We start from the raw sequence: 23784 nt of genomic DNA, 5'->3' as shown, positions 1-23784 counted from the left end.
TGCAAACTGTTTTTCAGAGTTTTTTGTTAGCAATTCTGCTCAGAGCTGAAAACTTCCAGGGACTTGCTTGCATGCACTACCAGTTGGGATGCTATTTAAGACCAATGAAGAGGTCTTATATTGAGGCCAGATTGGTTAGTGCAAATTATAGATCAAGACCAGAATCATCTGGCACTTATGACTCTGCAGTGTCCTGGAAATTCTGAGCTGTTGAAAGACTTCAGCTTTCAGTGCTTTTTTTCCACCCCAGAAATAGCTTGCACTTCATCTGCAAGTCTGGGAATAAGATCATCTGAATTTTATAGTTAAGCTCTGACTTCAGACTTCCAGGTTTATGTGACCTTGACAAGTTATTTAATTTTTAAATGTTTTGTTTCCTTACCTGCTGAGCTGAGAATTACCTTAATGTGTAAAGATGGTTTAGGTAATATTTGTGAATGCTTGGAGCACCCCAGAAGATGCTACATTTGTATGTAGCATGCTAACCTGGCAATTTGGGTGGAAATAACATACCATCTGTTTCTGGAAAGAAGAGAAGTCAGCTTTAAAAACCCAAAATCCAATTTAATGAAATCTCTTTGCCTTAGGTTTCCTGCAGCAGTCTCCTATTTCAGGAGAAATAAGTTTAATAAGTGAGAGGCACAGTAATAGGAACAGCTTGAGCTGGGTGCCTCCAGCCAGGGACCCAGAGCACACAAATCCTGGGGCCTTTGTACCTTCCAGACAAGGCACCCATCCTGCATCCACCCTTCATGTGCTTTGCAAACACCCCTTGGGCCAGTGGTGGGTTTTGGTCTGGGATCTTCTTTTTCCATGTTGGATTCTTTCTCTGTCTCCAGTTGGGTGTTGGCTGCTGTTATCTGGCTGGGTTGCAGCTCCTGCTGAGTTATGACCCCCTTATCTTCCAGTTCACACTGGTCTCAGGGCCTCCCTTCATGTAACTGGGCAGAAGTTTAAGATAAATTTGACTTTTCTAGGTGGGAGCTTGGAGCTGGTGAGAGAGTGGAGCTTGTGGCCTAAAACTCCAGCAGCTTTATCTACTTTTGCTAAGCAAAGCCACTCAGACAAAAGAATACAGTCAAAAGAACACAACTGATGTACAACAGTCCTGCTTTTCTTATTAAACATTCCTCCTCACGTGCCAGAAGGAACTCAGAGTCTTTAAATACAACCCTTAGTCTCACATACAGCGTTATTACAAGCAACAGGCACAATATAGGCAGAGTGAACAAGGTTACCACTGGATGGAGCATCCTAATATGGATTACATTGCTCTTGATGCCAACCCAAAAAAGGTTTTCCACCATCAGTGGATGCCTCCTTCTTCACTTTTCCCTCCATTGTGCCTCCTTCTTCACTTTTTCCAAGACATGATGCATCTCTTCTGCATTGAATGGTGACTAGAATTTTTGTCTATCATTTTGGACATGTTCCAGCAGTTGATACAGGTCATCAGGTTTTAGTGGCTTCCTCACCAGTACAGGATTCTCCTGATGGGGATAGGTAGTAAATTTTAGCTTAAGTTTAATTGGACTGTAACCATTGACTGGATATAATAGGAGCTGAATAATTAAAATTGCATCCTACAGTGTTTCTACAGTTAGAAGTAATTGAGTGATTATTTGTCCCTATAGTGATATTATTTACAAACATAAGATTACAAAGAGTTCTTAGACAAACACATCCTTTTCCATCATAGGCAAGTACAGTTTCAGGGCTTTCTTTGGAATGTATTTCAAGTGACAGACATTTTGTTCAGTGTCAGAACAAATGAATTGAGCTTTGATGGTTTTACTTGCACAAATAAATCCCTGTTGTTCTCCAGCAACATGCACATCAACATTGACACTCTGCCATTTGATACAGTTTTGTTGGGCCCATTCTCAGCTCTGGTGGGTAGAGAGCAGTTCCATCATGATTCAATCCTAATACAGGGATTGGGTCTGTGGTGTTAGAATTAATGGGGTGCATTAGAATTAATAGGGTGCATATTGCTGAGACAAAAGCTGTGCCACTATTACTCTGGAGCTATATGGGAAATTGGCTGCATACCACCATCGTTGGAATTCTCACTCAAAATCAGTTGTGTTTTCTCAGTTTTTTTTTAAGTTTTGCTCTATAAGATACACCCTTCCCCTTCTCATATGGTTGTGGCTGCCATAGATTTTATCTGCAGTTATGCTTGGACGCAGCTAAGAGCTAGTGCTGATTTCAGAAATGATGAAATTTCTGAAATTGAAATTTTTCCTCCTTACCTGTGGAGGGCTGGTGGCTGAGCTCATTGTGCTGGGCAGTGAGGCAGTGGTTGGATCATGAGCTGTATTGGATTCACAACAAAAAATGTGAGCTGCTTCTTTGGGTTTTACAGAGCTTTAGGGGCTGGGTTACCCAGCCCCTAACAATCTGTGTGAATTAGCTGCTCTTTAGTCCTGTTAACTTTATACCACACTGAATTGTGCATTGATTATGTGCTTAGCCATGCAGCTGTGCTCATCTGGGTTAACAGCACCAGGAGTGGTGAGTGGCTGTCCCACTCCATCTCTTCAGAGTGTCACTTCTTCATAGTGCCATCATTCATTAGCTGGCTGGTTACTCACCCCTGTTTGACATGAGCCTGGTGTATCCAATTTTCTTTCCCTGAAGCACCAATGCATTTGTCCAGGGCTTTTATCCTCTAAGCGGAGTCGTAAATAAGTGAGTCTTAATTGATTGAGAGTTCCATGTAGTGGCCAAATTTCCTGGGGCCCCCACCAGCTGTCCTAGTAATATATGGCCATTCCTCCTGGCACGAGGCCACTGTGTGCTCTTTAGATAATTGAGCTGTACCATAAATCTTTTCTCAATTTTGCAATACCTTGGCCAAGGGCATCCCCTTTTCTACGCTGAGTTTGTTCCCTGTTACCAGAAAGAATAAAGAAAAAGCAGCAAAAAAGATTGTCAGGGAGACCCTCCTGTGCACTCACGAGGTTCAGAGAGGAGTGTAGGTGCAGCTGGATCCAGTCTTGGTGTCAGATTTGGCCAACAGTCTGTATCTGAAGAATTAGATTTCCTGTTGCTATGAGGGACTTGAACTCTATTCTTACATGTGGAATTGAATCCCCTTTCTGTGTGCACATGACTGTCTGATGAGGCTGTGCAGCTGTGGGTGAGCTGCAGTAGAGGGGGGACTCACACACCCCCCAATTCTAAAAGAGGCACTCAAACCCACTGCAGGACCTTCTCCAAATCTGCCTGGGGAGTTTCAACACTCACCCTTCAATGCCTCCTGCTCCAGAGGTACCTGGTGAACTCACCCAGTGCCAGCACTTGGGTATTGGCAGACAAGAAGTTGTGAAAGTGGTTTCCTGCAGCAGTGTCCAGTTCCAAGAAAAATTAGTGTAATAATGGAGTGGCACAGCAGCAGGAACAGCCTGAGATGGGTGCCTGCACCCAGGGACCCAGAACACAAAAATCACTGAGCCTTTGTACCCTCACAGTCAATGCACCCATCCTGCATCCACTCTTGGTGTGCTTTGCACACACCCCTTGGTCCCATGGTGGGTTTTGCTCTGGGGCCTTCTTGCTCCCTGTTGGATTCTTTCTCTGTCTCCAGGTGGGTGTTGGCTGCCGTTCTTTGGCTGGGTTGCAGCTCCTGCTGTGACCCAGAGCTCACACTGCTCCCAAGGCCTCCCTTCATGTAACTGAGCAGGAGTTCAAGATAAGTTCAGCTTTCCTAGGTGGAGTTTGCAGCTTGTGGCTGAGGACTCCAGCAGCTTCAGCTACTCTTGCTAAGGAGAACTACTCAGACAAAAGAATGCAGTTTGAAAGAATGCAGTGAACTAAATTAATTTACCACAGTCCTGTTGCTCCTGACAAGGAAGGTGAATGCTGGTTTTATTTCATATGTAGTAGCACAAATGTCTTACTTAAAAGAATCACATTTCTTTTACCCATTTCCAGCAAAAAGCAGCTTGGGAAAAATAACTGATGCAGAATAGAAGTGATAAGATTAAACACACTGTTCATGCTAAAACTGGAGTTCACATAATTATCTTATTTCATGTTTTGCAGTTTTATTATGGTTGTATCCCAGGTGTGTTGAGCCTCACAGAGCTTAAAATGAGAAGGGTGGGAGCAAGAGACTGAATTGTTTCTTCTGGACAAACTTAAAATACACTTAATTTTAAGATTGTCTGTAGACATTAGAAACCTATGAGAGTGTGTTTGATGTTGACAGTGCAGATTAATCGCCCAAAGTAAATGTCAGCAATATGAGTCAGTTAGGTCAGATAACCACTGTACCTTATGTCAGTCAATTATAAAGCATATTTTTAGTAATGGAGGACCTTTCTGTACTTCAGTAACAAAGAAACGATCACATGTGAAAAATGATCAGCTTTGGAGCAATTTAGTCCTGACTGTCCATGGGTACCTGTTAACAGGCCAGCAGTTGGATTAAATGAGGCTGGGAATGCATCTGCAGAATGAATCTGATCTAAGCTTTATTCTTAAATCCTAATTTTCCAAAGTAATGTAGTTTCAGTCATTTCATTAACTAGTAAATAATGATTTTAGCCTTCTTGTTTTCTTACACTGCTGCAGTAAAGTGAACAATCCTCAAATGTAAAAGCTGGAGATTAATACAGTTTTAATTGATCAAAATTGAGTGTAGGCACTTGCTTTTTTCAGCATCTTGTATGGCACTGCAGCTGTTTGAGGCATCTTCTGATTGGTGTCTGTGCCAAAAGATCCTTGTGTTTGTACTGGTAATAGGAGAATCATTGCTTTCACTTTCCTCATTCAGCCATCAGCTAAAAATACTGTTTAAAAAATTTAGGAGATCTTAAAACATTGCTTCTCCAAACTGGTGGGCCTAAAACTCAGTTATAATTGAGAGTTACTTAGAGAATTCAGCCAAGTGCAGACCTCTGTGCAGATGACTGAATCAGACAACAGCAAGAAATGCAGCTTGAGGAAATTTGGGTCATCTCCAAGCACGTTCTGGTGTTGGAGAAGCAACTGTAAGTGCAGCTTTGTTCGTGTCTCTTGGCTAAGTTGTGTAAGGTCATCTTGCTGCACTGGGTATCCTGGATGATTTTATAACCTGTTTCCTAACAAATATAGAAGAAACTTGTTGTCTTCACTGCTTTCCTTCCAGCAGTTTAGAAATAGCCAGTGTTTCCAGCCAAAATTTGAGGATGGAGCATGATTTTGCTAAGACAAAAAGCCATCTCCAGCATCTTGAAAGTGCTGTTATTTTTTTTCTCTCTTCTGTAACTGATGGATTATCCTGTTTGTGTTGCTGATGCTTTCAGAAAGTGCTTTCTGCTGGTCCATATGATGAAAATAATAACTCCTTTGCCCAAAGGATTACAACTGTTTGCATTTGGGAAGGTGGAAAAAAAACCACTTGTGCTTAGCTATACCTGGAGAAAAGAGGGAAGATTTCTGTCTAGAATTGTCATTTTAGGTGCCTTTTCAGTCCTCATGTGCTTTTAATTGTAGGTTGCAGTCTAAAGAACTCATTTCAACATACCTCACATATACTATGACACTTGAAAAGCTGCTCTGAGTAGGCAGTGTTGTCAGCTATGAAGAACAGGCTTTGAAGTGTTTGTTTTAGTACTTTGAGATTTATATCTTGAATTCCAGAGATTTTTTTGCAAGCGAAAATGTGAATACCTTTGCTTGGGGTAGCAAGTTAATCCTAGGAGCAAGGTATATTCCCACATTTCTGGGGAGAAGAGAATGTTCCCAGTAGCACTAAACTGCATCTATTTCTGCACTGAAATAAAAAGAGCAGTTCTTGTATTGGCTGTGCGGTTTCCAGTCCTGTTTTGCTGTGCTTTGTCTGCATCTGCTCCCAGCAAGTGTGGCTGGCCTCAGTGATAAAAATAAACACAGAATAACTGAATTGCCCCTGGAGCAAACAGACTCTGCGAGCTCCACACGGGGTCAGACCAAGTGTGTGTGTCTGGCATTATTCCTGGCATGTGATGCAGGTAGATGTGAGTCCTGGACAGGATCAGCCAGGAACAAACTCAGGGTTTTGTGCTGCTGATGCCAGAGCTGGTGGTGCCCTGACGAGGGTGGAGCTGCAGCTGCCCTGGAGAGGAGCAGGAAGAGGTCACAGGGCTGGATGTGAAGGTCAGGAGTATTGCCTGCTGTCTGATGGCAGGGGGTTAAGGAGCCACCCCAGAATTCCTGCTGTGCTGGTCCAGGATCAGCTTCTGAGGGTGTGAAATGCCTGCTCTTTGTTTGAGGTTCATATTTGAGTTCTGTTCATGTGTTAACCTACTCAAGGGCAGAGCCCGTGGATAACCACCAATGGAAAACTGCCCAGAGTCCTCAGGTTCTTACCTTGCACTTTGGTTGCCAGAGCCCCCCCTCCCAGCCCACCTTTTCTGAGGAGAATGCTGAGAGATTTTCAAGCTCTCTTACAGTGTCTATCCATAGTGTTTTATCAGTTTGTGGGTATCTGGTAGGATGAACTAAACTTTCAAATTGTGTTGGACAAAAGGGTGATGTGGCAACTCTGTTCCTGACTCTACTCCATGCCTATTGCTTTTCCTTCATACTCATCTTTTAATTGAATGTAAAGAACTTCTTAAGTGCAAAATACTGTAAGTATTGAATTGGAAGATCTCTCTGTCAAGCTCTCAATTTTTTTTTTCACACTTTGCTGGTGGGAAAAGAAATTATTGTTAGGAAGAAAAACACTTAATAAGGATACTTAAAAATGGAATGGTGCCTAAGAGGCTTTGTCAATAAGCAGTTTTGAGGCCACGCTCTGAAGAACAGCTTAGATGTCCCAAAGGATTTTTACAGCTCTGCCAGTGAGTCTAATTACAGATAATTCTGCTCTCCCTTAAGTCATGCCTCAGTTGGATCCTTCCATCAGCTTGGCTGCTGGAGCAGCAGTGTTAATATTGCTTTTTGCAGTTTAGTTAATTGGCTGTGATGTGCACTGAAGTTACATATATGTGGAATGAATAAATTGCTTCTTGTCTGAATCAGATGGATCATAATAGTTTGTGGGTTTGTGTTTTTAGGGATTACGTGAGGAGCGAACTGGAATCAGGCTATGAAGGACCAATGTACTTGGAGCCTCTCTCCATGAACCGTTTCATGACTGCTTTAGTAGGTAAGTGCTTCAAATAACTGAGAGGAGAGAGCTCTGAGTCTCTTCATTGGAACACATGCATGTTGTACCTCTTTGTTTCAAATCTCTTTTATTACTTTAACTTGTGATTCTTATTAATATGCAAGAGGCATGGGAGGACAGCTGTATCCTGCCTGGCTTTTTCTATGCCACTGATTTACCAATCCCTCATACTTGCAGCTCTGAAATACTTTTCAGGTCTGTTTATTATGCTGTGCCTCTGTTATTCTCAGACTATGCAGTCTGATTCACAACAACTGCAGTGTCTATAATAACCTTTATGTGGAAAGTACTGTAGAAATTTCAATAGTTTTGTGCATTTGTAGTGTTTTTGTCAGTTCAGGTGTTGCACACATAAATTCTTCATTGGCTTTATAGCTAAACAATGTCACTCTCTTACAAAATCTGATTAAATACATTGATGGGTGTGAGCATGGGACTACAGGCTACTGGTTTGCTTACAGAGTCCTCAGGATATTTCTAATCAAAGAGTTAAGGAATAACAAGTCAAACATATTTAAATTCACAGCAAAATGAATGTACAGGTGCTTTGCTCCATCTTTTTCTCACACATTTTGACAGGGTGTTGTGCTGCAGCACTGCTGGCAGGCACCAAAGCAGGTGCATGAGGGAATGGAATAATGGTGCTGCTGGTACAGCTCTGGTTCCTGAAGTTCTGGTCAGAATTAAGGGAATGATGTACAGCATCAGTTGGTTCACAAAAGTAACCTTTGTTTATGCTTTTATTCATTAATACTTTCTGAATGGGATCTCACAGTCATTTCTTCCCCTGCATTTAACTCAGTCTGATGACTATTGTCTAGGAATAATAATGTGTTCTTAAATGCTGGATGGGACAAATAAATCTCTTTGGAGATGGCCCCTTGGATGAGTGAGCCACTTTGGAGCACATCAGCTGTGAGCTTCTCAAAGCTGCTGCGTGGTTTTGCAAGTGATGCTACCATGAAGACTTGCTTTTTCTTATGGCACAGTAATGAGGTTTTATATTAACTTTAGGATACCTTGTTTTTGAGTAAGTCACTGATGTAGCCAGGGAGTTTAACATCAGCTTTCTAAAATTGTGAATGAAACAAAGATGCTTCTCTACTCCAAGTGGCTGTACCATGTCAGCTTTCTTGTTGAACATTTTCCATTAGCTTATGCACTGAGAGGCTCTGGCTACCTGTCAGCAATGTTTAATATATCTGTGGAGGTTTGGGGAAGGGAAAAGAATGGGCAGGAAGTTCACACAGTGGATTTCTTCCTCACTGCCTCATTCCCCAGCAGAGGACCCTGGCTGGTGTCTTCCAGGGCTGTTCCAGCTGTTGGGTTCATTAGCTGTGTCTGTCAGTTTTCAGGCCACAGCGTTGCAGTTTTCAAGGTGCAAACATGGGTTTGATAGCCATAGCAGATACCTCGAGTGTTCAAATCTGTGATTTGATGTGAGGTTACTTTCTCTGGCTGATCCTGCTGTGTGATGTTGATGACTGATGCTGTGCAGCCCCACCTGCAGATAAGTGTGATTTACTGCAGAGAGAGATTGGCTGTCCTGAACTAAGGTGCTGCTACCTCAGTTTAAAATGGGAAGTACCATCACTCAAAGCTCCATTGGAGACATTCATGCTTTTGCTGCAGGGGTTGAGAATTGACAAGGTGCACACTTCAGGGAGGAGGTTGGAGCCTCCAGAGAAAGTGTTCCATGTATTTCCTTTGAGGTGTGTACAATTCTCCTTCCCATGACAAGTAACTTTGGACAAGTGCTTAAATTAAAAGGGTGGGAGGGCCAGAGCTGAGCAGGGATGAGCAGCACACTCCACACATGGCTGTTGGAGGAAAGCAGGTTCTGCTGTTTACTGAGACTGAACTCAGGCTCTAATTTGTGATCTGAGAGCTCCAGAGAGAGCACTGGATTGTTTAATGTGGTGCTGTTGCAGTATTTGATTTCAGATGACAACACTTTTATTAAATGCTGAAGAGCACATTGGATGCTGCTGTTTGTGTCCCTTTGTGTGTGAGGCTGAGTTGCCGTAGTTACCGTGAGTCGCAGAAATCCTCACAAGCTGCCTGCCAGGCTCCTGAATATGACAGCACAGCAGTGAGCTGGTGGTGTCTGAAATAGGCTTGTAGCAACGTGTGTGTGGGCAGAGAACAACAAAGCAGAGAGAGAATGCTTCAGAGCTGGAGTCTGCTGAACATTTAAAGAGATGAGTAGAGTAACTTTCTGGGAGGCTCAGAAGACCCAGTATGCTGATAGTGTCGTGCTGAGAGCAAGGGTGCTTGTTCTGCAGAGACATCTGCTAATTCAGAAATACATCTATCAAATTGACAGTAGGAATTTAACTTGAAAGGGGACAGTGTGAAGGAGGGAGAACTTTGTATGCTTAAGTGGTAGAGATTAGAGATTGCTTTCAGCTCAGTTGCAGTTATTTTGAAAGCAGAAGTCCCTCCCTAGGTAGGGAAGCTTGGCAGAATGAAAGCACAACCCCACTGCTGTTTCTCCTCTGGCAGCTTCCCTCCCCAGCCCATCCAGAAGGGCTTACAAGGTCAGTGAGCTTATGTGAGCACATGGAGCTCATGCTGACCTAGAGATGTTACTGGCCTTGGTCAGGTTCCTCTCTTTTCCTAAGGCCAGCTTCTGGTTTCAGGGAAAGTTACAAAATGCAAACATGAGTAGTTCCAAACCAGGGCATTAGCACTTGAAATTAGTACCACATTTTGTGGCATTTGGATATAAATTAACATAGATGATGAAGAAGGGTCTGTTTTCAAATAATATGCCATAAATTTCAAATTTGTCATAAATTTCTTCCTTACTGCAAAATGATGAGTGAGGATTGTTCTTATCCAGGCAATGTGCATTTTACCCCATTCATTTTCCTCTGGGATCCAGGGTACAACTTCAGTGTCTCTGATGGGAGCAGTTATACTGAAGTGGTCCTAGTGCTTTAGAAATACCACCCTCCAAATCCGTGGGTGTGTGGGGGAGATGTGCTCATGCTTGTGTCCCCACCAGCTATTAAAGAGAATTTAGTTGTTAATTATCTGTCACTTGCAAGCTTCAGTGATCATTCTGAGCAACTGCCTCAGGGCGTTATGAAATTATTGAAGTCTCAGCTGCTGACCTGGCTGTTCTCCTGTTGCTGTTCTTGGTCAGTAATTCCTCTTGACAGTGTAAATATTGTTGCTCTAAATGCCATTTGGGACCTCTGATTGCTTTTTTTGTGTAGGTCAGGATGAAATAGTGTAGCTGGGCTTCAGAAAAGCTGCTGTGTGTACAGATACTGATGGGATTTCAGCTGAGCTGGGGGTGGTGAGGAAAAAGAGGGCTGGCTTGTTGAGTTATCCTCTGTATGATTTATTCCTGGGGCTTTATTAATCTGATTCTGCATGTGTTTTGGCTTTACAGCTGGCTAATCTGGGAAGTGAAAGCATTTTGGAAAGGGTAACTTTAGTGACCCAGCAAAAGACACGGAGAGGAGCCTGGTTTCGTAACAGAGATGTCCTAGTTAGAACCATCATAATATGCTGGATGTTGATAACGGTGTTCTGGAAAGATAACGTATTAAAAATACGCTTTTTCCTGAAGGGGATAATCAGCTTGGTTCTGAACTGCTGTGTCGCGTTTCCAGGGCAGCTGGTGGTGTGCACGCTCTGCTCCTGCGTCATGAAGACCAAGCAGATCTGGCTCTTCTCCGCGCACATGCTCCCTCTGCTGGCTCGGCTCTGCCTCGTCCCGCTCGAGACCATCGTCATCATCAACAAATTCGCCATGATTTTCACCGGTTTGGAAGTTCTCTACTTCCTGGCATCGAATCTTCTGGTGCCCTACAACCTGGCGAAGTCTGCCTACAGAGAGCTTGTCCAGGTAGGATGGTGGATGCAACCGTTCTGTTTTCTGAGCCTTTTATGCAGGAAAAAAGTAAAAAAAAAAAAAAAAAAACTTCAGCTGTGTTCTGTGCACCTGTGTTTGTGTGCTAACTCATCCTTTCTTAGCCACTGAAGAAGCTCCTATCCATAGCATCTTCTTTCTTTAATTTATGATAGCTTTGGATGGGTGAGCAGTTAAGACATGAGCCTGAATTATGCTGCTGGCCAGCTGAGCATGGCCACTTTGCTTGGACTTTGCTTCTTCCTTCCCAAATCCGGGCTAAAAGACAAGATTGTGTCACACTGGAATTTATTTACAGCCTTAGTAAGTGAGGAAGGTAATCCCTGGGCATTCATTGTAGTAGCTGTTCATTTCAAGAAACACTTTCTGTATGAAAAGTGTTTGTAATTATAGAAGTGGTAAATTGTAAGTGACACTGATGCTGATTTTGACTCTAATGATCTCTGATTTGAAAAGTCTGTGGTGTTTTCTTTAGAGCAGACACATTACTGGGACCTCGACAAGAAGACTGATCTGACGTGTCCATTTTCTTAATGCTTTGACATCTGATAAATGTTTAGTTCAAAGGACACTTTCTCAGTGGTACAGAAACATCACATTTCCTGTATTTTTATGTATAAAATATGTGTGTGTGTATATATATATATATATATATATATATATCCCTCTGTATATTTCAGTAGAAAAAGATTGATGCTTGCTTGGCTTTTGACTGAGCCATCGTTTCAGCTTTTATCGCTGCCTGGATTTTTTTTCAAACCAAGGCACTTGGGGTTTTTTGCCTTCTGCTCTTCAGTCCAGAAGCAGTCTGAAAACTAACTTGTTAAGTTCTTTCAAAACCTTCTTTAAAGCTCTTGTTTGCTGTCATATCTGTCATACACAAACGAAAACTTGGCAGCAGGAGGTGTGTGCTGTGCCAAGGTCTCAGCCTGTCATGCTGATCATTGGTGTCTGGTTATTTATTTTGTATATAGTTGGTCTTTAGAGCAGGATTATCCTTCTGTATTTGTACAGCACCTAGCATTGGTCTGACCTCATCCATGGAATCACAGATTTGTTTAGGTTGGAAAAGAACTCTGAGCTCATCAAGTCCAACCACTCAAACATGTCCCTTAGTGCCACATTTATATATCTTTTAAATCCAACCAGAGATGATGACTCCACCACTGCCCTGGACAGCCTCTTCCAATGCCTGACCACCTTCAAAGTGAAGAAATTTTTCCTGATATCCAATCAAATCCTCCCCTGGCTTGTAGATCTGCTGATTTAAAAATTAATTTGGGAGCTGACTGGCAAAGCTTCAGTATCCTGTTTTCCAGTGAGAACAGAAATACCATGCTTACTGTGCATGGGTGGCAACATTTGGGGTAAAAGAGTTGCATGTCTGCACAGCTCAAAGCCTTGCAAAAGGTTGGAACCAGCACTTCACTTCCATTTTCCATGTACATGAATGGATGCACAGTTTGGCTCCCTGAAGTCAAATTCAGATTAGATGTTGATTTGGGACCTGTATCTATTTTTTATTAGAAACATTTAAAACACTTTAAAATCTTACAAATGTTTTAATTGCAAATACATTCCAGGTTGATGGGCGAAAATAGTTGTTTTTTGCTGATTTTTTGTTTGTGGGTCAGAATTGAGTTCTAAATATTGCTGTTACCCAAGTCTCCTCCTCTCTAGAATTGCTTGTGTCCCTCCTGCTCCATCCCAGTGTTTCAAGTCTTTCCATGCCAGGCTGTGTTACAGTAATCCTGAGGAAGAATTCCTTGTATCCCTGGCCTTTGGACACTGATCATACTCTTTCTCCTGCCTTCTTATGCAGTGGGCATAAAGTGTTTTTCCCTTGGGAATACAGAAAAAATGGCAGAAAATTTGTAATGTGGCACTGGGTTTATAAGAATGTTGGATGGTGCTTTTCTTAATACATGTAATAGAGTTGCATGAATAGTTGGGAGTGGTTTTCACATTGTACTGGCAAAACCTGGGATTTTTGTTTTTTAAGAACTTGCTGCTCTTCACTTGTGCAGCAGAAATAAACATCAGCTCATGGTGTGTTCATGTACCTGGTTGTAACTGCTACAAATCATGCCTGGATGTTTATTCCAGAGAAGGATATTGCCATTCCAACTTGGAATATTTTTGTGCTTGTATTTCCATTGCTGTAACTCTGAGCAATTGTTGGTTTTCAGTGCTTTGGTTTGGTGTTTGTGAGATTACACACAATCCAGCTATTTTAGGCTGGATTTGATTGTGGGTTTGATGTCAGTATCAAAACTTAGTGAGCATTGGGATGTTAAACACCAGGAGCATTTCCTGAAAGCCCTAACAGGTGAACAAGGGCAGCTTTTTGTGTTTGTGTGTATGTTAGGCTGTGCCCAGGGGTATAATTTAAAAGCAAGCCCAGAACCTTGGCTGCCTGTTTGCAGCAGAAGATGCCAGAAATGTCTCAGGGCTATGAATCTGCATTATGAGCGTAGCGTGACCATTTTCCAATGTGGTGGAGCACTGTGCCAGGAGCTGCACAGGATTGCTTGCCTTGCTCCCAGGCCAGCAGCATATTGCTTGTCTGAGGGCAGGTGCAATTCCTTGACAAGTCTGTGAGCAAAGCAGGAGCTTGGCACTGTGTCCCTGCCAGCAGCACATTGCTTGTCCATCAGCCCCAGTGCCGCAGCAGGTCCCGTGAGTGTCATAGCCCTCATGCTTGTCAGCTTTTTTAGCATTTCCAAACATTTCCTTGCCATGATGGATTCTATGGAATTGTGGGAAGCAGGTGATGAAGAATTAATAGTTATGAGCAGTTTCATTTTCACCTAAGTCCAGCTAGATGAAGTTCCAGCGTCTTGGAAATGATTGCAACTTAGTCTTTGCAATGCAAAGGAAGTACTTTGAGCTTCAGTCTTCCAATATAAGTCTTAAGCATGAATTTCAAAACACTTGGTGGATTAGGTACGTGATCCTTTTGAGATACTTCAGCATAAAATGTAGGGGGGTTTAAGTTTTTCCTTAAAAACAGGTCAGCAAAGTAGATTTACTACTTTTTTAATGGTATGACTCATTTCAGTGTCTAATGTCTGCAGTGACTCGACAGTAGCTACAGAGAAAACAGCATTACTGTGACTTAAACTGGGCAAGAGGATCTGAGGGGCTGGCATGACCCAGAGCCACTTGTCCTCATCCCTCCAGCTGTGAGTGGGCTGCAGGGAGCAGCCCCAAGCCAGGTGTTTGTAGGAAGGGACATTGAGCCAGTCTGAGGGTTGGCTGCTGGAGTCAGGTACTTCTGCCTCCTGCCAGACAGACTGGAAATGTCACTGCTGAACCTGAGCTCTGCCTTTGTCACAAACTGTGCTTTGATGTACCTCCTCTCTTCCTGTGGGATGGCTGATGTCATGTGGATCATCCTTGCCTTCCTTGTGACTCTGTTGTTGACTTCCCTTTGTTATCAAATCCCAGGTGCTATGACTCAATAACAAATTGTCTTTTTGTGTCTTGCCAGGTGGTGGAGGTGTATGGGCTCCTGGCACTGGGAATGTCTCTGTGGAACCAGCTGGTAGTCCCAGTGCTTTTCATGGTCTTCTGGCTCGTCTTATTTGCTCTTCAGATCTATTCCTATTTCAGTACACGGGACCAGCCTGCCTCCAGAGAGAGGCTCCTCTTCCTCTTCTTGACCAGGTAATTCAGGAGCCTGCAGATAGTTGGTTTTCTGTTTGAACTGTCTTCTGAAATGAGTATCTGTGCTCTTGTAGAGATGAGATGTGGATATTGGCTTTATTATATTTGGATACCCAACAAGTATTTGTCCTTATTGCAGTGACCATGCATATAAACCCTGTTAAGCTTGTCCTGCAAAGGCATGGATCCCATTCAGGGCAGACATTAATAGAACTGTGGGAGAGCTCCCAAAGAAAGCAAAGTATTCCTTTGAGGAAGGAGTAGCCATAATTAAATCTTTGGTCCAGAAGTTGTTTTCAGTATATAAATTGGTTTTAAGTCCGAGATATTTCAGCTGAAGTTCAGTCCATCTGATATCTTATTCATGATAGTGTTGCTTTCTGAGCTTTACATCTCTTGCTTTCATCATTCCAGTGTGGGACACATTCTTGTGTTCATCCAAGCAGCCAAAGCACCCAACTCCCAAAGCAACTTTTGAGCCCAGTGGTTAATGTGGCAGAGGTGTAAAGATCAGAAAGAATACTGGATTTGTAAAAGCTTTCTAAAGACATAAAAAGGTTTTATAGGCCATAAAGTTTTAAAGAGTTTAAAGGTTGTAATTTAAGGATATAGATCTGTGTTGGTGCTGTCACTGAAAGGCTGCATTTGAGGGATTCTCCTGGGTGGAACCTGCGTGCCTTTTTCAGCTTTTGTACATGCAGAGGGAGCAGGAATGCAGGGCAGAGAGGAGCTGGGGGTGTTGCAGAAGCTGGGTTGGGCAGATTAGGTACAGTGCCCTAGTGGGATGGGGAAAAGAGGGGTAATAGTTGTTTAAACACAGCCAGCTAGCACAGGACAGAGTCTTTAGGGATCATACATCATTAGTTCTGCTGTTTGATTCTAACTTTTCCAATCAGACTTTCCAGTTGCTGGGCTTTTTCTTGCCTTGCTGTATCTGCCTATCGTGCCATCCTGTAAGCTGTCAAAATTAATTATCATTAAGAAGAAATGCCAGGATTTATACTGCATATAGCATTAAAATTGCTTATGGTGTCACCCTGCATTATGCAGAAGCACGGACTATATTCCTGCTTATTAACTAAACCACTGGGGTCTGAAATTTTTCTTCCAGTTCATTTCTTCTGCAATTTTAAGTTTTGTTACAATAGAGGAGAAGCAGTCCTTTTCCTTGAAGTTGAGTTTATTCCTACATCGAATTGTTACCACTTCTCCTATTTGTGGCCAGACGGCTCTGGGCTGGGCTGTGGCTCCGAGCCCCAGCGGCAGCAGGACAGTGCCACCACGTGGCCCTGTGCTGAGGGGACTGCAGGATGTCACAGCGCAGCCCTGCCTCCAAGGGGGAGCTACAATCAACTTATATCTTGGAAAGAAGCAATAAAATCCACTCATCTTTTTCTTTTATTGGAAGACTTAATGGCAGTGTAGAACATCTAACATTTTCATTAAACCAGTCCAAATTTGCTTTAAAACCAACCTGACAGTTAACAGGACAAGGGGAGAGCTCATCCCAGTAGTTTTAACCTTTTCTTTTTGTTTCCTTTCCCCTCTCTCCTGGCAGTATTGCCGAATGCTGTAGCACTCCATACTCACTGCTGGGATTGGTTTTCACGGTCTCTTTTGTTGCTCTGGGAGTTCTGACTCTCTGCAAGTTTTACCTGCAGGGTTACCGAGCGTTCATGAACGATCCTGCTATGAACAGGTGAGTGCCTCCTTGTGCCTAGGGTCTGAAAAGAAACAGAAAGGGGATTTATATACAAATAAATGGCTAGCATTGCAGTTTTTTGACTCTTGACCTTTTGACAGGTTTTTTGTATGTCAGTGTGTATGCATTGAAAAGATTTGAGGTGAAAATATTTGTCGCAGACTTCTTGGGAAGATGGTTCATTTCTGCACAAATTCAGGGCTGTTACTTGGGATTTACAATCACTTGTATTTTCATGAGTCACTGAAAAACTTTCACATGCTGCATAATATAAACACTTTGTATTTTCATTTCCTCATGTCCCCTCTAATCATGTATGGAACATTACTAATCTGTGAGATTTAAAGCACAGCATTGTATGGATTGCTTGTAAATTGTTATGGGAAATAGCCAAAATGCTTTTTCTCAGGCTTGTCTCAACTTGTCTAATGTGAAATTGGGATCCTGACACTGCCTTTCCTGTTACTCCAGCCCATAACTCTCTGTAGAGATTGAGACCATTTGCAAAGGAATGTTTTACATTTTGGTTTCCAAGATGTAGAAGCAAAAGGGTATAAACTGGGGCTGCATAAGAGTAATCTATATAAAAACATCTTTTGGTGAAGTGTGTACTTTATTGCATCAAATAGTTGTGGTGATCCTCAGAGGCATTAAAGTCACTCTGAGGTTCCAAGACAGAAAGGAGTGGATAGGTTTAGGTACAGGAGGAATAAACTGAAAAATGGCAAAACTGGTAATTTTCCTAAACTGGGTCCTTAAAATGCTTTGTGCTGGGTGGTGTCTGAGCTGGATGTAGCCCAAATGCTGCTTGTCAGGAGCAAAATCTGCTGGTTCATAAGCCCAGCACTTCAGCATTTCTGAAAACATCCCTCCCTGGTTCAAGCCTTCCAAGGGACACCAGTGAAACCTAAAACCAGTGACATATGAAAGGTTGTGACAGAAGCAGGCAGTTTATTTCCTGGTGTTTCTAGATGTACTTTTGAACCAGCATTGACACTGAGATGTGATTGTTTGGTTTTTGACTGTGTTGATCTGCAGGGGGATGACTGAAGGAGTCACACTCCTGATCCTGGCTGTGCAGACAGGTTTGATTGAGCTCCAAGTTGTGCATCGGGCGTTCCTGCTCAGTATTATTCTTTTCATTGTGGTGGCATCCATCCTTCAGTCCATGCTGGAAATTGCTGATCCCATTGTCTTGGCACTGGGAGCCTCAAGGGACAAGTAAGAGACTGGTTTGCTAAACTGAGAGTTACTCAATGTTCTTTTAGGAGGTGATAAACTAGTAATTGATGGCTTTTAGTACTTGTAAAGTTGCCTTGTTTTTTTTTTCTGTATGCAGATTTCTTTTCTAGTCCAAGTTCTCTAGTTTTGTGGTTCCAGTTAAGCAAATCCAGGACTGTGCTCTCCCCACCCACATTCTATTGTGTGGGTTTGCAGAATGGTTTTTCTTAACCTCCTCTGCAGTTGGGTGAGTTTCCCTCTAAAGCAGTGATCTAACACAGCTACTGAGAGTGGGAAGTTTCTAGGAGTGACCTTGTGTTAGATATTGTAAAACCTGTTTTTTTTGTGATCCCAAAATGATATGGTTTACTGGCACAAAATAAGAGGTGTAAGGTTTGCCTTAGTGTCCCACATGTTTGGATTGTGTGGGATTGTTCAGTTTCATTTGTGTTTTGAAGAGCTGTATTGGTGCTATGTGGAGTTCTCATATTAATCTGTTCTGTTCTTTGCCAGTTGCATTTGTCTTTCCCTTTGTGTAACCTGTGAGTGAAGAAATGAACAGAGGAGGTTTGTTTATGTGTAGAGTTTGTTTAGCTTAGAGATGTTCTGTGTGCAGCAAGTTAACTTCCAGGATAGAAACAGAGGGAAAGGGAGTAGAGCCAGGATAGGAGCATCTGCCCAGCTTAAACAAGCAGACTGTGGGGATACTGAGTTTTAACTCCTCTGCCAAATCTCCCAGGGAATTCTAAATCAGCAAGAAACAGGATAAATTCCACTTCAGCTCTCTCTTCCTCCCTCACCCACACAAAACTGCAGACCTCAAATTCACTCTGATGTTCCTTCAGACTGTATTGAATTAATCAGTTTGTGCTGCTGTCCTGTGCCCTAAAATGGTTTGACTTTTTCTGTACCTCATCTCCAGAGCTAAGTGAGGTTAAAATACAACCTGAGGAACAAGTAGAGGTAGTATAGTAAATTACTGGAGATATTCTGAAAGCCTTCACAAATGGGTGACTGTAAAAAGATTGATGGTGTGTTTAGGCTGGGGAGAAGATTAGGAAGAAGTAGGTGATAGGAGCAAAATAAGGACTAGCAGAGATAAATGCTCAAGTCCTGCTACATTTTTTCTTTAGTGATCTCTGAATTGGGGAATGTACTTCTAAAGGCAGCAGGGTTAAATCTGGTGATGAAAGGAAGTAGCTTTGCCCCACACATATTAGCAAAAACATGAAGAATAGATGCAAGAATTACTTAATTTGGAGACCTCTTGTTTGTTTAGAGAAGTGTCCAAACAGTTACACATTTAATAATTTATTTTAATGGACTTTCATCTGTAACGTTCAGTATCTCAAGTACTTATTTTGCCCATAATTTTTGTCTTTCTATTGAAAACAGCAAAGGTCAGATGTGAGAGAACTTTCCACAGTTGTAGGCATGTGTGCAAGCTGGGGATGAGACTGTGCCCAAGTAAAATAAGAACTCCTTTCAACCAGCTAAAGCCTTGAGCAATTAATCTAACGTGCCTACATCCAGCAGTCATTCTGTTCTTGTTCTGACACTCAAATCTGACTTGAAAAATAAAAACCTATTGTGTTGTTTTGCAGGAGTCTGTGGAAGCACTTCCGAGCAGTCAGCCTCTGTCTGTTCTTACTCGTGTTCCCCGCGTACATGGCCTACATGATTTGTCAGTTTTTCCACATGGATTTCTGGCTGTTGATCATTATCTCCAGCAGTATTCTAACCTCTCTTCAGGTAAGAAATCAGCCCTGTGAAGCCCTGCATTAGCTGTGATCCTGTTATTCTACGGGGGAAAATACATTATAAGAAAAGAACAGGGATGAGAGAAGGGCAGAATTACAAGGGGTGATAAAAAAATCTCTTTCTGTGTCCTGTATCTGAGGCTGACGATCTCCTGGGTGGGCTGAAAACAGAGGTGAATGGAAGTCTACTTCAAATTGTAAAGCCAAAAGGCTTTTGAGGGTGTGTAACTATCATAGTAAAAAGGTTTTTTTCCCAGAGTACTCATCTATGTGTCATTACTTAGCTATAACTCTTTGAAATCAATTTGATGTTTAAAACACAGTAGTGTAACAGAGGAAATGTTTCATGCTATAAGTATTTGTTATTACTTGGGCTTTTTATTATTAATTTTTTTTAATTGCCCCTTAAAATGCTCAGTGCTCTTGTTTAATCAACTCAGCTGTATTCTGGACTCAGGAAGGTGAAGAAGGGGAAGTACTTGAGAACAAGCTTAAATGCTTTGCAAGAAAGAGCAACTTTCATTTGCCTTGAAGTTCAGCAACAATTCCACTATTTTGAGCTTGCCCTCTGTCCAGCTTGGGAGCGTTGTGTGGACAGAGCTTGGTGGCCAGCACTGTTCACAAAGCTGAGCTCATGGTCTTGCACTGTGTTACAGGTGCTTGGGACCCTCTTCATTTATGTTCTGTTCATGGTGGAGGAATTCAGGAAGGAGCCAGTGGAGAACATGGACGATGTGATCTACTACGTGAACGGCACCTACCGGCTGCTGGAGTTCCTGGTGGCTCTGTGTGTGGTGGCCTATGGAGTCTCAGAAACCATCTTTGGAGAGTGGACTGTCATGGGCTCCGTCATCATCTTCATCCACTCCTACTACAACGTGTGGCTGCGGGCCCAGCTGGGCTGGAAGAGTTTCCTTCTTCGCAGGGATGCTGTGAATAAGATAAAATCTCTGCCTGTGGCCACGAAGGAGCAGCTGGAGCAGCACAATGACATCTGTGCCATCTGCTACCAGGTAGGAATGGGAGTGTCAAAGGATTGGCTCGAGTGGAAATACCCCCAGACTAAGTTCAGTCTTCAGCTAATAAAATAAGTGCCTTGAATTATGTGTAATGAATAATACTGAACTCTCAGTAAGTTACTGGAATCACCCAGTTTTCTGCTTTGTGCAAATTGATTTGGAGTGCTGTCACCAAGATAATTCTTAGGAATGAAGAGCTTGGATGTGCTTAAACTGCCTTTTTTTTTCTCCAGTTACACAGCAGACTCTGTCCTTAAGCTGCTTTGACACCTCTCATGTTTGGGTTGAGCTGGTCTCAGTAGTAGCAGCAAATGTTCCCTTTCTTCGTTACTGGAGGATTTTGTTAGTGAAAGACAAAGTGTTCTTGGTAGCTGATTTGTTACTATTCTGTAGAAGCAGCTCAGTCTCTACAGACATTGCTGCTTCATGTGCAGTGTCAGTTTTGTAGCAGAAACCTAATTATCAAAAGGTTAAGGGTCTTGCTAACATAAGCCAGCAGATGTAAGGACCTTAGACATTAATGCTGAAAGTAATATCATTATCACACTTCCAGCTCCAAAGTCTCTTACTCTTGAATAGAAATTGTAGTTATGTGTGACAGTGAAAGAATCACCCTAACATTAGTAGTGTGCAGTTAAGAGTGGATTTGGATTGGCTCCAAACTTGATAGAAATTCTTTGAAGAGTAAAACTGCCAGGTTGAATGACAGTGTTCAGAACACCAGACTAGTATTATGTGGGTCTCAGCTGGCAGAGTTCATGATGTCACTTCATTTGTGGTGTTGTTACGTGTTGTATCTGTCGTGGTGCTGTTTTGAGTTGCACGATTGTTTCTTGAGCCAACCAGTCCTGTTATTCTCATCCTGAAAAGGTCCTGTTTAATAATAGCTTGCAAACAAAGGGGTTTTGCCTCATTTTTAATGCCTGTGATAAAGAAAGCAAGGTCTGGCCTGTATTTGAACTGTGCGTGTATCAGAGAATCATTAAGGTTGGAAACGACTCCAAGATTGAGTCCAGCCTGTGGCTGATCCCCATGGCACTGAGTGCCATGTCCAGGCCTTCCTTGGACCCCTCCAGGGACAGTGACTCCACCACCTCCTCTCCAATGCCTGACAACCTTTTCTGTGAAGAAATTCTTGCTGATTTCCAGAACAAACCTCCCTGCCACAGCTTGAGGCCATTTCCTCTTGTCCTGTTGCTTGATCACTGAGAGAAAGAGACTCAGCCCACCTGGCTGTCCCCTCCTGTCAGGGAGTTGTGCAGAGCCAGAAGGTCCCCCCTGAGCCTCCTTTTTTCAGCCCTCCCAGCTCCCTCAGCTGCTCCTCATATGAAGCATTATGGGTGTGAAGGAAGGAACGTTCCCTTTCTTGTCTGTGGACTGCTTCTGTCTCTTCCATACCTGGTGAACCCATTAGATGTGTGAGGTGAGAGGAGAGGAATGGGATTACAAATAATAATGTATTTCTTTTTTTTTTTTCCTCTTTTTTTGTGTGTCTTTCAGGATATGAAAACTGCTGTAATCACTCCATGTAGCCATTTTTTTCATGCGGGTTGTCTTAAGAAATGGCTGTACGTGCAAGAAACCTGCCCTCTGTGCCACTGCCAACTGAAGAGCCCTTCACAGCTCCCAGGACTGGGACCAGAGCCAGTGCAGCAGCCAAATCCTAGTGCAGAGCAAAACACCAGGCCTGGAGATGCAGCTGAGCCTGGTGCTGAATGTGACCAGAGGCCAAGTGTGAAGGACAGCCCGAGCGGGGGCCACGATGGACACGAGAGCCCCGAGGCCTCTGCCCACCCAGGGGGGTCTCAGAGCATGGACAGTGACAGCAGCCCCTGTGAGGCCAGCCAGGGAGCAGCCTGTGCTGCAGAACTCATTGCAGCCCCACAGGGGGGCTCTGCTCGAGATCTGAGGGTTTGTGTCCAGCTCTGAGGCTACAGAGGATGACGTGGGAACAAACACATTGCAGACATCCACGTTTGACTCAGAAGAAAACCAATCCTTGCACAGCTGTGAAAGAAGTGTAGCTATTAATGCTGGTCAAAATGTAATCTCCCATGCTGATTTTTATGGGCTGCTTGGTAGTGGTAACTCCAGTGAGATGTAGTAGAAATGACTCCAGAAGCTCTCTGAACTGTGGGCATAGGAAGGATGTCTGGGAATAAGTAGCAGTACTTGAGTGTTTTCAAGACGTAGCTGAGGGGTGAGAGGAGTGAGGGGTCTGTGAGACGTTGTGGCCAGAGGGACAGGAGGCTGCCTTGGTTGTGGTCAGGGAGAGGAGTTGCACAGAGCCATGTCCCAGCTCCTGAGGGGCGTTGGGGGCCCGTCTCTGGCAGATGGGCAGCTCTGGTTGCTGACATTTTTTACGGCACGTAAGCAAAAATCAAAGATGTAACAGCAGTGATTGTACCAGGAGGTGGAAGCACTCTTAATACGTCGTGTGTATGCTTTGGGTGTTCTTGGGGCAGTTGCATTTGAATTTATGTAATCTATAGTGACTCTTGACTTTTATGACAGAGTCGTCAATATTTTGATGTATATGAAACTTTTGCTCATAATGGGCACAGTGTGGGCTGCATGAAGTAAACTAAAGCTCTCATGAACACTTTGCCTCTGCAGGAGGAAAGTGGGATGAGCTTTAGGGCACGGATAGAGGCCTTGCAGGACTGTGCTGTGTAATGTTAACCCTTGCAGCTGAATTAAAACAGTATTAAACTCTGGCGATATTTGCACTTTGGGAATGAGTACATTATTGTGTATGATCAGACTCCGCAAATGCCACTTTTAAAAGCTGTTAATAGGTTTGCACCTTTTTTTCTTTGACAAGGACATGTCCATACTTAAATTTTTACATTCATCATGGCTTCAAGTAGAACAAGGGACTGGGGTGGGGAAATAGGCGGGAGTAGGGGGCAGGCAATTTTTTTATGTGAATTTTGATATGAAGAGAAATTAGTCACTTATTTATACGATAGGCTTGACTCAAGTGTTTTTCAAAGTCGGTATTCCTAATGTGAAATGTGATACTATTTTATTTTTAGTAGTAAATTTGGATGTAGACTGACAGACATAGCTGAATGTCTTAATAAATTACATTTGAAGATTTTTACACCTGGTTATGTGATTCTTGTGCTGAAACTCCACAAGTACATGTTGAGAGACTCAAGTAATAGCCCTCTGTTCCCCCTGATGAGTGAAACTCCCTATGCCTGTGTTCTCCCCCATTTCCATTTCAGTGCTCTGTGTCCTGGTGTGGTACCTCTCGCTCTCCCCTGTTCTTGTCACCAGATCTTGGCCAATGCAGAACTCTTGGCAAATGCACGTTTGCTCCTGGAGGCTGTACCTGCTGCTACTGAGCCCCAAACAAACCCCAAATCTGTTTCTTC

The 23784-nt window shown here is 43.0% G+C and overlaps 1 protein-coding gene across 3 annotated transcripts in view; it reads left to right on the top strand.

Moving 5' to 3' along the window:
• Positions 1–23507, top strand: part of RNF145 (ring finger protein 145) — a 43529-nt gene extending 20022 nt beyond the window's left edge. For all 3 annotated transcript variants that reach the window (XM_036391769.1, XM_036391770.1, XM_036391771.2), the window contains exons 4-11: positions 7032–7123; positions 10771–11006; positions 14524–14699; positions 16258–16398; positions 17440–17622; positions 19227–19374; positions 20039–20395; positions 21902–23507. In XM_036391769.1, coding sequence (XP_036247662.1) covers positions 7032–7123; positions 10771–11006; positions 14524–14699; positions 16258–16398; positions 17440–17622; positions 19227–19374; positions 20039–20395; positions 21902–22330 — 1762 coding nt within the window. In that variant the 3' untranslated portion in view covers positions 22331–23507. The remainder of the gene's footprint in view (positions 1–7031; positions 7124–10770; positions 11007–14523; positions 14700–16257; positions 16399–17439; positions 17623–19226; positions 19375–20038; positions 20396–21901) is intronic.
• Positions 23508–23784: the final 277 nt, after the last annotated feature.

This window comes from Molothrus ater, chromosome 15 (assembly GCF_012460135.2).
Source record: "Molothrus ater isolate BHLD 08-10-18 breed brown headed cowbird chromosome 15, BPBGC_Mater_1.1, whole genome shotgun sequence".
Classification (NCBI taxonomy): domain Eukaryota; kingdom Metazoa; phylum Chordata; class Aves; order Passeriformes; family Icteridae; genus Molothrus; species Molothrus ater.
This window is presented reverse-complemented; position numbering and strand designations above follow the sequence as displayed.